General features: G+C 45.0%; 1 protein-coding gene across 3 annotated transcripts in view; it reads left to right on the top strand.

Moving 5' to 3' along the window:
* CPNE2 (copine 2) overlaps positions 1 to 13,793 on the top strand; it is an 83,389-nt gene that overhangs the window by 61,377 nt on the left and 8,219 nt on the right. For all 3 annotated transcript variants that reach the window (XM_035117135.3, XM_088672144.1, XM_088672145.1), the window contains 4 exons: positions 1,727 to 1,813; positions 3,395 to 3,454; positions 5,715 to 5,848; positions 8,258 to 8,312. In XM_035117135.3, the coding sequence (XP_034973026.1) occupies positions 1,727 to 1,813; positions 3,395 to 3,454; positions 5,715 to 5,848; positions 8,258 to 8,312 (336 nt within the window). The remainder of the gene's footprint in view (positions 1 to 1,726; positions 1,814 to 3,394; positions 3,455 to 5,714; positions 5,849 to 8,257; positions 8,313 to 13,793) is intronic.

Genomic DNA, 13,793 nt, shown 5'->3' with positions numbered 1-13,793 from the left:
CTAGAAGTCAAGCTGGATTTCGTAATTCTCAGACCCTTGAAGGTCTTATTCACTTGATACGTGAATGTGAAGTGCATGCAGATTTCATTTTATTTTTTAAATCTACCCATTGCTATTTTTGAAGACGGACTTTCCAAGATAAGTTGCTCTTCCTGTCAGAGACACTGATAAATATGCTACATTTAGAACAGCAAAAATTCTCACTCAGGCACTACATGATCAGTGGAAAATCTGTTGATTATTATAGGGATGACAGCTTTCTTCTGCATTATAATGTGATATTTTAAAAAGGTTTATTTTATTTTATTTGTATCAGTCTCTGAAATGTTATTAAATGCGTAAGGTTTGCTTAGTTGACACCTGGCCAAATGTTTGTAATGGCAAGTAATTATATTACAATTTTTTTAAAAAAAAAACAACAACCCTCACCCGACCTGTTTATCAACCTTGTGGGATTTATTCAAATGTTTGTGAACATTCTCATAGCTCAGAGCATGTTTTGCATGGGGAAAGTGCCTTGTCCAATCGCTGGCAGGTTCAGGCAGGGTCTGAGAAAGCCCTTAAGCCCCAGAGAGCTGCTGCCAGTCAGTGTAGACAGTACTGAGTTAAATGGACCAATTTTCTGTCCTGGCATAAGGCAGCATCTTAGATCTCAGAGGAAGTCTATAAAAGGCCAATAAAGTGCCAGTTTTCCCCTATTATGTTCAGAGACCTATTATATTGAAGGACGAGAGAGAATTCTCTTCCGTTTCAAGTAGATCGGACTATCTAGTGGTCTAAAGCTTATGTCATTGGTGTCACCCAGAGCAAAGTGAGCAGTAGAGATTGATCTGTGAATTGATAAAGTCCCAGTAGGTCAGGTTCACAATTGTTCACAATCATTACATATTGACTTCAGACCTTCCTTTTTGCCTCCTACGAATGCGTGCATTTTTGTCGACATGCTCCAGGTGGAAAGAAAAGCTTCTTTCAGCGAGGCAGCTGGGGTGCTTCTACATAAAAGCTTAAAAATAAAATGGGAACACACGTTTGTTTACCTAATGAGTAATCAACACCCTTCACCCCCCCCAAAAAAAACCACACACACATAAAAAAGGACTTGGAATACGGCTGTGTTCATTTGCCATTTCCACTTTTGTTTCTGTCAAGTGCTGAGTGCTTCTAAATGGAGTTACCTGCTGTCAGAATCCCAGCAGCTCTTTTATTCAAAACACCAGGCTCTAAAGACCAGAAGGGAATGGCTTCCTCGGCTCCATCGTCTGGGTGCATCCATATCAGTAGCTAATGATGGTTGAGAAATTCGATTAAGGGAGCATTTTAATGCAGAAGCTACTAGGAGAGAGAATTCCTTGCCTTAAATCTTGGAGAGCTGCTGCCATTCAAGGTAGACAAGGCTGAACTAGGTGGATCAGTGGTTGGTCTTGGGCAGCATCCCGTGTTACGATGTAGATTGCAGTTGCCAAACTGGCAAGCAGACCCAAATGTGGCTAAGCTTCCAAAGGTGGACTTTTTTTCTGTGTTGAGTGGTGCAGTTCCCCAACCTAACAAATCGTAGCTCATTGTGGCATTTTGCTGGCATTGAGAGAATGAGAACCGGCTCTGGGCAGGATTTCTGCATGGCAGGGACACTTGTGGTCCCTTCCAACTCTACAATTCTATAATTCTATGATTCAGGATCTCTTGTGTTTATTGTGACCCGTCTTCCTTCCATTTCATTTTTAAATAGGTAGAATTTGAATGCATTAACCCCAAAAAACAGAAGAAGAAAAGGAGCTACAAGAACTCAGGAATCATCATTGTGAAATCCTGCAAAGTGAGTACACACAAAGCATCTGTCACCAACCATGGTGCCCTCCAGATGTTTTGGGCTACAACTCCCATGCCCCCCACTGAGACCAAAGTGAGGGGTATCCCATGGGCACCCCCAGACTGTTGATTTTGTGGGGGTAGGATTCTATCACAGACCAGCACTCTGGGTCTTGCAGTTGTAACAGACTGGGAGGTCATGTGCAACAAACCCACTTCCTTAAAAAGACCAGTTTTCCCCCAATAATGTGACCAGGAGGGATGGGAAATATGCTGGAAAACATTGGACAATGCTTTGATACAGCAAATCAAGCAAATCAGCAGAAGGCTCATTAAACAGGTAATCTGGAAGCAATTCCAAACATCTGGAGGGCGCTGGGTTGCGTGAGGTTGTTGCAAAATGTGTTGCTGCTCAAAACACATCTTTGAAAACTCTTGCAGCTGCTTCTTGGAAGGAAAAGCCGGTGGCGTTATTTTCTTAAGAGGTGGTGAATTGGAATGGGGAAATGATGGTGTGTTCTTTTCTCCCACAGATTTGTAAGCAAGGCAGGGGGAAGATTAAGCTCCCCCCCCCCCCCCCGTGCTTTTCCCTAGAAGAGATGTATTATTGTATAATCTTTAAAGTTGCAGTCATGGTTAGTTCATCCTAACTTTAAAAACAACCGTTACTGGATTTGCATAATGTTGTGACCTCAGGAAAGGGAAGTTTTCAACGCTGAGCTTGAAGGGGAGGAGAAGGGATGAGAGAGGAGGGGGATGAAGTAAGACATTGAGATTCTTGTGAGGTTCTGGAGATGCTACAAACAAAAGGGAAGCAGGCAGATGGTGCTTCTAGCTCAGCATTGTCTACACTGACTGCCAACAGCTCTCCAGGGTTTCAGGAAGTGGGACATTATTAGCCCAGCTTAGAGACTGAACCTGTGACCTTCTGTATGCAAAGCAGATGCTCTAATATGACCCCCTCCCCGTCCATCCAGCAGGAGTAGCCAACGTGGTGCCCTCTAGGCATTGTATGACTACAACTCTTTTCACCCTTAACTATTTGCCATGCCTGCTGGGGCTGATGGGAGTTGTAGTTTTACAGCAACAAGTGGACATCCCCTTGGCGCCCTCTGCTATAAGTTGCTATTGGCCGTGGCTTCTGGTGGATGCATCTTTGCGTCACACTGTGTGCTGCTTCACGTATTCTATGCAAATGTTATCATAGAAGCAGCAAACGTGCTTGCCAGGATGGTCCTGATGTAGGAGGTGTGGTGTATGCATACATACTCAGTATTCTTGATGACTGCAGTGTTCAGCAATCTTTTGCATTTCGACTCGCCACAGATAGAACTTTGAAGGCAATGGAGTTAGTTTTTGCAGTGCACACATGGGCAGTTTCTCTTTGATGCTTACTACCAGCCATCATATTGCTTCTGAAGTTTTGGTGGTCAACAGGACGTTAGTTCCATAGAGACAAACGGTCAAAAGTGCCTCATAATTTCGAAAGTTTTTCTTTCTGCTTACAAATGTTTAGGGATTTCTGAAAATGCACTTGTATTGCTTCCCTTCCTTCCCCCCTTTCTAACCATTTTAATTCCCTTTTCAGATCACCAGAGATTACACCTTCCTGGATTATATCCTTGGGGGCTGCCAGTTAATGTTTACGGTAAGGATCTTTGCCTCTTCATACACAAAGCACTATAATAAGCATGAAGTGAAGTGAATTCGTTTGGGAACATGCCATTCTGCATCCTCTCCTCCCTTGGACTTAATCAAATGACAGGCCTAAAAAGATCCCGGGTGATCAGGGTAGCCTTGAGGAGTCTCCGACTCCAGTGTAAGCGTTGTGGATCTGAGAGCAAGCCGCCTGTATCAGCCCCTGGCTGCAATCACAAATGAGGCATGAGGTACAGCAGAATGAATGACATCAATCCAGCTCAACGGGGCACAAGGAAAGCAACATTGCAAAGCAATGAACACATTTCATTTGGCTGAAAACCCCCAATGCCGAGTGAATTTTGCAGCACACATCATCAGTTTTTGCCTCAGTTAGAATCTGTATTGGGTCTGAAATTGTTACTGTTGATTCTTTTTTTATTAAAAAAAAATGGTTGATTGCTTCAAGATGCCTTCATGGGAAGAGATTCAAAAACTTAATTTAATTAATCATCAATTTCCCCATGAATCCGAGTTCATTTAGGGCCACTTTCTGCCTGGGCTCATTTTGCAGGCTTGCTTACTAACCTCATTTCTTGATCAAATGAAGACTGATGCCTCAGTCCGACAGGTCTGACCCAAGACATATTGCCTCCAGAGGCAGGATATCTGAATTCTCAGTTTAAATACATGCATCTGCACACAGATACAGTGGTACCTCGACTAACGAATAACCCTACCTACGAAAAATTCTACTTACGAAAGATACAAATTGGGGCGCGCTTACAAATTTCTTCGACATCCGAAGGCCGGATCGGGCCTGCTGTCGCCACTAGCCGCCTCCGCCGCTCTGCCCAAGGCCGAATCAGGCCTCCACCGCCGCCACTAGCGGCCTCCCGCCACCTCCGGCACTTGGCCCAAGGCTGGATCGGGCCCCGTTGTTGCCACTAGCGGCTTCCCGCTTTCCCACTGTTCTGACCTGTATTAATGTTCCTGAGACCTCTGGGTTAAATGTTCCATGTTTCTTCACCTTAGACATTTGCTGGTGTATAGGCAATGAGAGATTTTTCATTCATTCTGCACAGGTGCATTTGTGGAATCTTTATTTTAGGAAGAGCGGAGGGCCTTGAAATTCCACTGTTTCATCCAGTGTATCAAACACTTATCCCCCCACCCCCAGCTGCTTCAAACTCCGCCCCCCCAAGTACAGTGTCCAAGAATGTTGTGTCTGTGCACACATACACACAAATGCAGGCTGTATTCTTTTTTTCCGTATTTGTTGTTTTGGTCCAAAGGGACATAAAGAGGAAGGGAGGAGGTGTTGCCATAGGAACGGGAATGAGTACAAGCATGTTACGCACATAGCTGAACTATTGCATAAAGGTTTGCTGGCACAAAGGAGGAAATGGTTCATTTGGAAGCCAAATAAACCAGCACAGAGGGCTGGAATCATCTGTTCAGAACTTGACTAGCTGGACGGGCTTCTGGTTTTCTCCTGATGCTCGTCTAGCAGGTCTTGAGTTGTGGAATGGCACCGTCAGGATCCACCGAGTAACTGATTGCTTTCCATTGGATGCCGTGGACCAGCAATTGGTTGTTATTCACCAATGCACACGGTGCTTTGCAAAGTAGTAGCAGAGAGGTCCATGCCCCAATGATCTTACAATTTAAAATGCAGCACAGTGGAGACATCAGAGGAAGCTGAGGGAGGCAGAGGAGAGGATGGATGGGGAGAATGTGGCCTTGTTCAGACGTAACGCTAAATCATGAGGACCTCAGGGTCTGGGAAGGTTCATATCAGGAGAGACATTCGAGAAGGTATTGAGGGACCTGTGCGATGAAGAACCAATACTATGCAATAGTCTTGAAAAAGTCCAGTTTTTGCCCTGGCCAATTAGCTGTGGATGGACCCAGAAGCCCTTCGAGGAAGAGATGGCCACTGTCGAAGTGGAGCCAAGCCACACCATAGGCTTTCCAGGTGTGTTGAACCAGTGGCCCTCCAGATGATGTTGGATTCCAACTCCCATCAGCCCCAGTCAGCATGGACAGTGGTTAGGGATTCTGGGGGTTGGAGTCCAGCAACATTGGGAGAGCCCCAGTTTCCCTGTTGTAGAAAGGGGGGGGGAAATAAATAACTTTTCCCCAGGGAACGCCACTTTCCCGGTCTGTTTTTTGGAACCCGTGGAGCAGAGGAGCCTTCTCCAACCCCTGTGGCCACTACTACAGGAGGGTATTGCTATAGTAAAGGTGGTGCTGATCTTCCATTGCAGGTCGGGATTGATTTCACAGCCTCCAACGGGAATCCTCGGGACCCCACGTCTTTGCACTACATCAACCCCATGGGAACAAATGAATACCTCTCAGCTATTTGGGCAGTGGGGCAGATAATACAAGATTATGACACGTAAGTGCTGCTTCCCTTCTGAGGCTGTCTTGAAGGGGTGATCTAAATATTGCTTCAAATGTGTTATGTATTTTAAAACAAAATTCGTGGAGAATAAATCAATCAAGAGCTGTTAGCCACAACAGCTAGGTGGAACCTCCAGCTCCAGAAGCAGTACACCTGGGAAACCCAACCAGATGGGTGGGGTATAAATAATAAATTATTATTAGCCAAAAGATGCACACAGAGAGGGAAAACAGCAAAGGTCTATCAACACAAGGGCCACCAGTCAGTGGTAGAACAACTGTTTTGTATACAGGAGGTCCCCGGTTCTAATTCCAATGGCAGATAAAAGACTTTTTATGTATGCAATAACGGCAGCAAGAATGCAAGAATGCTACTAGATGGAAGGAAGGAGAAATACCAACAAAAGAAGAATGACAGATGAAACTGATGGAATATGCAGAAATGGCGAAACTGAAGGGGAAGATCCAAAACCAGGAAGATCAAGTATTTTCTAAAGACTGGAATAAATTTGTAATTTACTTAAAAGACCACTGTAAACAGTTAAAATCTTGGCAGGGATGTAAAGACACTTGTAATGTGTAATGTTAAACCACAGAGCCTAGGGCTTGCTGATCAGAAGGTCGGCGGTTCGAATCCCTGTGACGGGGTGAGCTCCCGTTGCTCGGTCCCAGCTCCTGCCAACCTAGCAGTTCGAAAGCATGTCAAAATGCAAGTAGATAAATAGGAACCGCTACAGCGGGAAGGTAAACGGCGTTTCCATGTGCTGCTCTGGTTTGCCAGAAGTGGCTTTGTCATGCTGGTCACATGACCTGGAAGCTATACGCCGGCTCCCTTGGCCAATAATGCGAGATGAGCGCGCAACCCCAGAGTCGGTCACGACTGGACCTAATGGTCAGGGGCCCCTTTACCTTTACCTATGGTTATATAATAGCTAGAAAGGGGTAAAAGATGCAGTGAATTTAATCTTAAAGATGGGACCCATGGAAGAAGGTCTAAGAGTTCAAAAGAACTCTGTTTTTTTACTGTTTGAAATTGCTATTTTATATGTATAATTTTTTCAAAAACTACACACACACACACACACACACACACACACACACACACACACACACACGAATACCAATGGCAACTCCACACAGGGCTACGCAAGACTCTGCCTGAAACCCCAAAGAGCCACTGGCAGTAAGTGCAGACATTACTGAGCTATACAAACCAATAGAACTAACTCGGCAAAAGGCAGCTTTCTACAGCCCTGTCTTCCTGTGCCACCTTCATGCCTTGCTTGTGATCTTTCAGGTTCCCCTAGCGGCCCATTTGGGAAATGGGATGTTGGATTAGATCAGGCATCCCCAAACTGCGGCCCTCCAGATGTTTTGGCCTACAACTCCCATGATGCCTAGCTAACATCTGGAGGGCTGAAGTTTGGGGATTCCTGGATTAGATCAACCTTGCCCTACCTCGAGGCATTCCAGATGTTTTAGATTATGGCTCTCAGCAGCCCAAAGCATCTGGATGGTGACAAGATGCAGAAGGTGGGACAGGGAGCTTGCTTTGAATTATCCGGGCTCTTCTTAAATTTCCCCTGGAATTCTGCAGATTGTCTCAAGTCAGGGACAGATTGCCAGCGTGGGGCAAAGTGCCCTTTCCAAAACAATGTGTTTCTTGGCTTATGTATTTCTATCCCACTTATTAGGCATGTTTGGCTCCCAAAGGAGCTTACAATTTAAAATTCTTTAAAAGGGGAGAGAATTAATGCCTGCATGTGTCCATTCCATGTGGCTTGTGTAATTCTCTGTCAGCTAAAGTTTGTAGTCCTTGTGGTGGTAGAGAAACACATTGATCTGGCAGGTGAAATTTGACCTCTGCCAGGGGTCTTGCAAGGCTGGTTGTGGAGCCTTGCAAACACAACGTCTTCTGGAACTTTTTGCCTAGGGCTTTGCAGGCTCATCAACAGTGCCTGCAAACCCACCCACCCCTTTTACTGAGCCAGGTTTTGACCTTGGTGTGTGTGGCTTGGTCAAATGAGGTGGCCTGGTAGGCCTAATTTGGCCCATAAGAAGGAGGTTCCCCTCCACTCCTGGTTAACAGAAAGACATATAACCACTGCAGAAAGGAACTTGGAATGGATGCTCCTTGTTGTATAACTTCCCAGCAAAAAAATCGGAAAGAATGCACAATAAAAGACTGAATATAGTCTCACCTCTGCATAAGCTTTGTTGTGAATCAATCAGGGTGAATGCTCAGGGAGAAGGAATCTCTCCTAAGTAGTTTTCTGCAAATCTTGTTGAACCAATATCGTTTATTTGGGTTACAGAACCGTGCTGGAGATGTGCAGCCTTGGCTAAGTCCATACTTACTTTCTCCCGTGCTTCCCCCTACCCCCCTTTTCTGATTATTTTGCAGAGATAAAATGTTTCCTGCTTTGGGATTTGGCGCCCAACTCCCCCCAGACTGGAAGGTAAACCTGATCCTGTTGTTGTATACGTTTCCATGCTTACAGTGTGTGCATATATCATTAGGTGGAACAAAGCTTTCAGGGTTTCCTTCTTGATTCTAACAGTGCAGTTCTATACTTAGAACTAGTTACAGGTAGGTAGCCGTGTTGGTCTGACGTAGTCGAAACAAAAAATAATAAAATTCCTTCCAGTAGCACCTTAGAGACCAACTAAGTTTGTCTTCTCATACCTATGACAAACTTAGTTGGTCTCTAAGGTGCTACTGGAAGGAATTTTTTGTGTGTCTATACTTAGAAGTATATCCCATTGAGTTCAGTGGGGCAGACTCCTACATAAGTGTAGGAATGGAGCCTCAGTCAAACAGCTGGCCCCATGGCAAGCATTCAGAGCATCCTGGGGAACAGAGTCTGAAATGGGGATTCTAGGCAGGAGTGAAAAGAAGGGGGGGATAAGGAGAGAGGAAGGTGTGTTTGCTTGTTCATAGGTTTAGGCTAGAGCATCCATCGGCTACAACTACAATTCTGCCTCAGTCCTCCAAGTATGGATGGGTGGGGAGCAGTCCATGCCATTCACTGCTACAAGTCTGTACTGCTGGATATCAACTTAGGCTGATATCCAGAGTTTCTGCAAGATTTCCCTCTTTCTCATCTCTCCCCTGTAGCTCCTGACACCTTCCCCACCTGCTCTTGATGGAACCCCCCTAACCTTTTGAAACATATTTGAGGGTGTTCCCAAGGGGTGGGGGAGAAGAATCCCATTACATGAATGAAAGTCCATTCTGCTAACGGATGGGCACAACTGGGTGTCACTCATGTGGTTGGGAATGACTGCAATGGCTGTCAAACGTTAGGAGTCACTGCCAACCCTAATAAAAAGGGCATGAGTGTCCCGGTTGTCCACACAACAACTCCAAAGACAGAGGTGTGGTAATCCACGACCAGCCAAAAAGGAAACCTGTGCCATAAAATGCAGGTTAGGAACCGAAATCTTTTCTCTGAAAGCCAGACTACAAAATGTTACAAGACTGCAAGAGCTTATAAGATGCTTTGAGGGCATGTTATTGCTGGAAAGTAAAAATAGATTAATGAAATAAATACATGGCCAAATGAATGGTGTGACAGTGCTATTAGATGTTTATGTATATGGATTTTTGTTGTGTGGAATCTAATATTTTAACCTGCAGTATTGATAAACGGGAATAAGCGCTGCCCATAGAGGCATCTAGAGTGTGGCTACTAGCCATGGTGGCAATGCTGTACCTCCACAGTTGGTGTGAATCCTGCATGCCCTGTTGGTGCCCAGGCATGGTTGCTGATTCTTGGAGCCTTTTCACTTGGTCTCAAGTGCTACCTTAATGATGAAATATTCCAGTAACTCTCCCACTGTGCACATTATTCTTGCCATTAATACAGTGGTGCACACCCTGTATCGAGGTGCCAGTGACATGAAGTGCAGGTTCAGGCACTCGATGTGCTGCTTGAGAGTGAGTCATCCCCCTTCTTCACCATTAAACATTACATTTGTCTGTCATTTCCCCCATTACAATGAATGCAGTAAACATCTTTTGGTTCTGAAGGTGAGCAATTTTGTTGTTCCCGAGAGCGGGAGGAGGAATCAAATGCTGACATTTTAATGGGAGGAATTAGGATGGATGATGTGCAACTTTGCTTCTGTGATGGATTCCCCCCCCCCCAGATGAAGTAAGTTAAAATGGCAATCCAAAGGTTTGCATTTTGGGGTTGTTGTTGTTTTTACCCCTGAGCAGAGTGTTGGGTGAGTCTCTACTTTCTAGGACTGCAAGCTTCGGTGTTATGTCTGAATAATCACTGAAAGCTTTAATAAACATTTGCCACCCATTTAACTGGAGAGACTGGAAATAAAAACGCCAGGCCTCTGAACACTCAAGAGGTCCACCGCTGTGATGAATACATGGGCGGGCAGCTTCCTTTCTCTTGTACCACATCACATGTGGGATCTGTTGTCTAATGATTTAGAAAAAGGGAAAGTGATCTGTTGGAACCCAATTAATAAAGTAAAAGAAGAAGTAGACAGTCTAGCAGACATTAAAACAAATTCAGTGCAAAAAAACCCCATCCTTAGATATCTAAATTCATAGTAGCATATAACTAGACTATGTCATTGGTAAAAGCCAAAAGACCTTTGCAGACACTTGCTTTAGTTTTTGCATTATTCCAGTGTCCTAAGGACTGACTAAATGTAACAACAACACAAACAATATTGGTTTACCCAGCCACTCTGTGCAGTTTACAGCAAAATATAAGCACCCCAGGCTGTGGGGTCCCAGATCTGTGCTCTGTGATGTGGACTGAATGGAGCCACTGGAAACATTAATTGACAGGCCTAATTGCCATCTATTTGAAACAAAAATTTTTAAAAAATGCCTTCCAGAAGCACCTTAGAGACCAACTAAGTTTGTCATTTTCATTAGTTGGTCCACAGAGTCTAGGGCTTGCTGATCAGAAGGTCGGCGGTTCGAATCCCTGCAACGGGGTGAGCTCCCGTTGCTCGGTCCCAGCTCCTGCCCACCTAGCAGTTTGAAAGCACATCAAAGTGCAAGTAGATAAATAGGTGGGAAGGTAAACGGCGTTTCCGTGCGCTGCTCTGGTTCGCCAGAAGCAGCTTTGTCATGCTGGCCACATGACCCGGAAGCTGTCTGCGGACAAACGTCGGCTCCCTCGGCCTATAGAGCGAGATGAGCGCCGCAACCCCAGAGTCGGACACGACTGGACCTGATGGTCAGGTGCCCCTTTACCTTTTAAGGTGCTGTTGGAAGGAATTTTTTTATTTTGTTTTGACTACGTCAGACCAACATGGCTACCTACCTGTCATCTATTTGGCTATTGTAGTTAAAACTCCCAACCCTGTAGATCTGGCAAGCACAGTAGCTCTGTGAAACTAGGCCTAAGATTTATGCTCAGAACCTGTCAATAGGACACATAACCATAGCAGTCAACTTTCAGATTTGAAAATAAGGGATCAGCAGCCTCCCCTGTCCCAGGGACAGTCTACGGCAGGCATCCCCAAACTGCGACCCTCCAGATGTTTTGGTCTACAACTCCCATGATCCCTAGCTAACAGGACCAGTGGTCAGGGATGATGGGAATTGTAGTCCAAAACATCTGGAGGGCCAAAGTTTGGGGATGCCTGGTCTACGGTATATCTAACAATCCAGGATAGCAGTGGGAAACGGCGCTGGAATAAGGGAATTTCCAGCAAAAAAGGGAAGGCTTGAAATAAGGGAGTTTCCCGCAAAAAAAGGGAGGGTTGACAGCTATGCACATAACTTCCATTTGTTCCTCATGTTTCAGGTGGGTCCAGTGATTGATACAATTTTCTAGGTGTTTTTCCCACCCACCAAACAAACAAGCAAAACAACTGTTTGCTTTTCAGAGAGGCAGGTCTATAAGCAGGTCTATAAGCCTGATTTAGTTTCCAGCCAAAGAACAGGATGACTCAATACCTTTCCATGCAGGAAACTGGACCACCATTCAGGAGGTTTAGGTTTATTTTAGCTTCGGAAATCTCTCACATATAACAATGCTTGTGACTTTGTGGGGGATCTGGCCAGGGATGGGGGAGAAATGTGAAAACCTACCTCACAATACACAAACTGAAACACAGCTACATTTCAGAGTTCACATTTCTCAAAATTTTGCATTGCAGTTCTCTTAACCAAGTAATGTGTGCAGAAATACATAGGCTGCATAGAAACACATGTATTAGTGAAAAGAACATACCAAAAGAAAAGAGAAAAGATAAATATTGGCTGCTTTTGAGAATGTCTGCTCTTAATTTCCACCATATCTATAACCAGTTGGATGGTGATCTACATTTTCCATGGACTGCAGATAACAAATTGCAAACATGGCTATTGTTAGTGAGGACTGGAGCAGAAAGCAGAGATGACTATTAAAGATAAGAGACATAGAAATCATGCTTTGTTCTCCCGATGCTCTTGTTGCCATGGTGCCATGGGATGCTTTCAAAGGACTGATATGAATAAGATATCCAGCACATAAAAAAACCATGTTGGAAATGTCAGAGAACATCTTGAAATGCAAAGGGCTCTGCGAAGAGGACCTCAAGAAGTCTCTTCTGTAGAGGATGTGAGAGGGAACGAATTCAAATCCCAAAGCACTGGATGGGGGGGGCACCCAGGAGGCTGTGGCTGCAGTCATCTGTTAAGGTCCCTCCTGTGTGCAAAGCCCCTCCCACACTTTTGGTGGTGGTGGTGGGGCTATGTCAAATTATTCATTGTTTGCTCATGGGGAGAAAGTGCCCTGTGTCGTTTATGGAAATCACGAGGCTTTGTATTGGGTCACCTGAGGACCTGTCCCCAGCCCACTTGCTAGTCTGGAACAGGATCCCTATGGTGTTGATTGGGACTTGCAAGGTGATGGGGAAGCAAAAAGAAGACTTTTTTGGGTTGTTGTTCACACATTCCTGAAGGTTTTTCCTACTATGCTATATGGCAAAAAAAGGGGGGGGGAGTTCAGTCCTGAGACCTTTTTTTTTTTGCGCTATATGTAGAGGGGGGTTCTAGAGAGTCGGGAAGGGGGTGATCCCCACCCTGAAAAAACCCCTCTGTACATTGTTGAAATGAGTGTTTTTAATGGATCATATCCCTTTGGCCCCAATGCCCACTCTTAGGATACAGCTGTAATAAATACTCAAAGACGGACACTAAAAGTTCAATACTGTTTGTTTGATAGTTATATCACTCTTCCCCCAAACTGGGAGCCAAGCACAGTGTACTTAAAACAGTAATCACAAAGAAACTATCGCAGCATAATTTCCATTTTCGGAGACAGTGATGCTTCTGAATGGCAGTTGCTGGGAATCTCAAGTGGGGAGAGTTGCTGCTGTTCTGCTTACACTGTGAGAACAGGATGCCTGGCTGGATGGGCCCCCTTGGGCCTGATCCAGCAGGGCCTTTTTTACATCCTTACAATCAAAGAACGAAAAGACACAAGCCCAGCAATTGGCTTCTCTTTTCTCTCCCTTTCTTTGGAACTGACCCACTCAGTGCTCAACTGCCGTCCACGTTCCATAGAAGCCACAAAGGGACAAATTTGTGCCTATTTGGTTCATTCATTCATTTCCTTCTCATTCATAAACTAGTCTTCTGGATACCTGAGAATCCCCCCCAAGTATGCAGGAGCCATACCTTGCTTTGGGGTGGCCCATTTTACTTCCAAACAGAGAGGCACAGGACTACCCGAGTTTGGCGTGGGAGGGAGCAGCAATGATGATTACAGACCGAAATGCAATGCAGTGCAATGTGATGAGAGCCGCCTTCAGGGGACAGTGCAGAGGTGTTTGCATGGCGGCTTTTGCCACCTTCAGTCTGACACTAAAGTTTAGTCCCATGAAAAAGGAAGCTGATGCATTTATTTGGAGCATTTGTGCCTTCAGCCAGAAAGGTTCCCAGAGCAGTTTGCGTACAGACGGTTGAACCAGGC

Source organism: Zootoca vivipara, chromosome 6, assembly GCF_965207765.1.
Source record: "Zootoca vivipara chromosome 6, rZooViv2.hap1.1, whole genome shotgun sequence".
NCBI lineage: Eukaryota > Metazoa > Chordata > Lepidosauria > Squamata > Lacertidae > Zootoca > Zootoca vivipara.
This window is presented reverse-complemented; position numbering and strand designations above follow the sequence as displayed.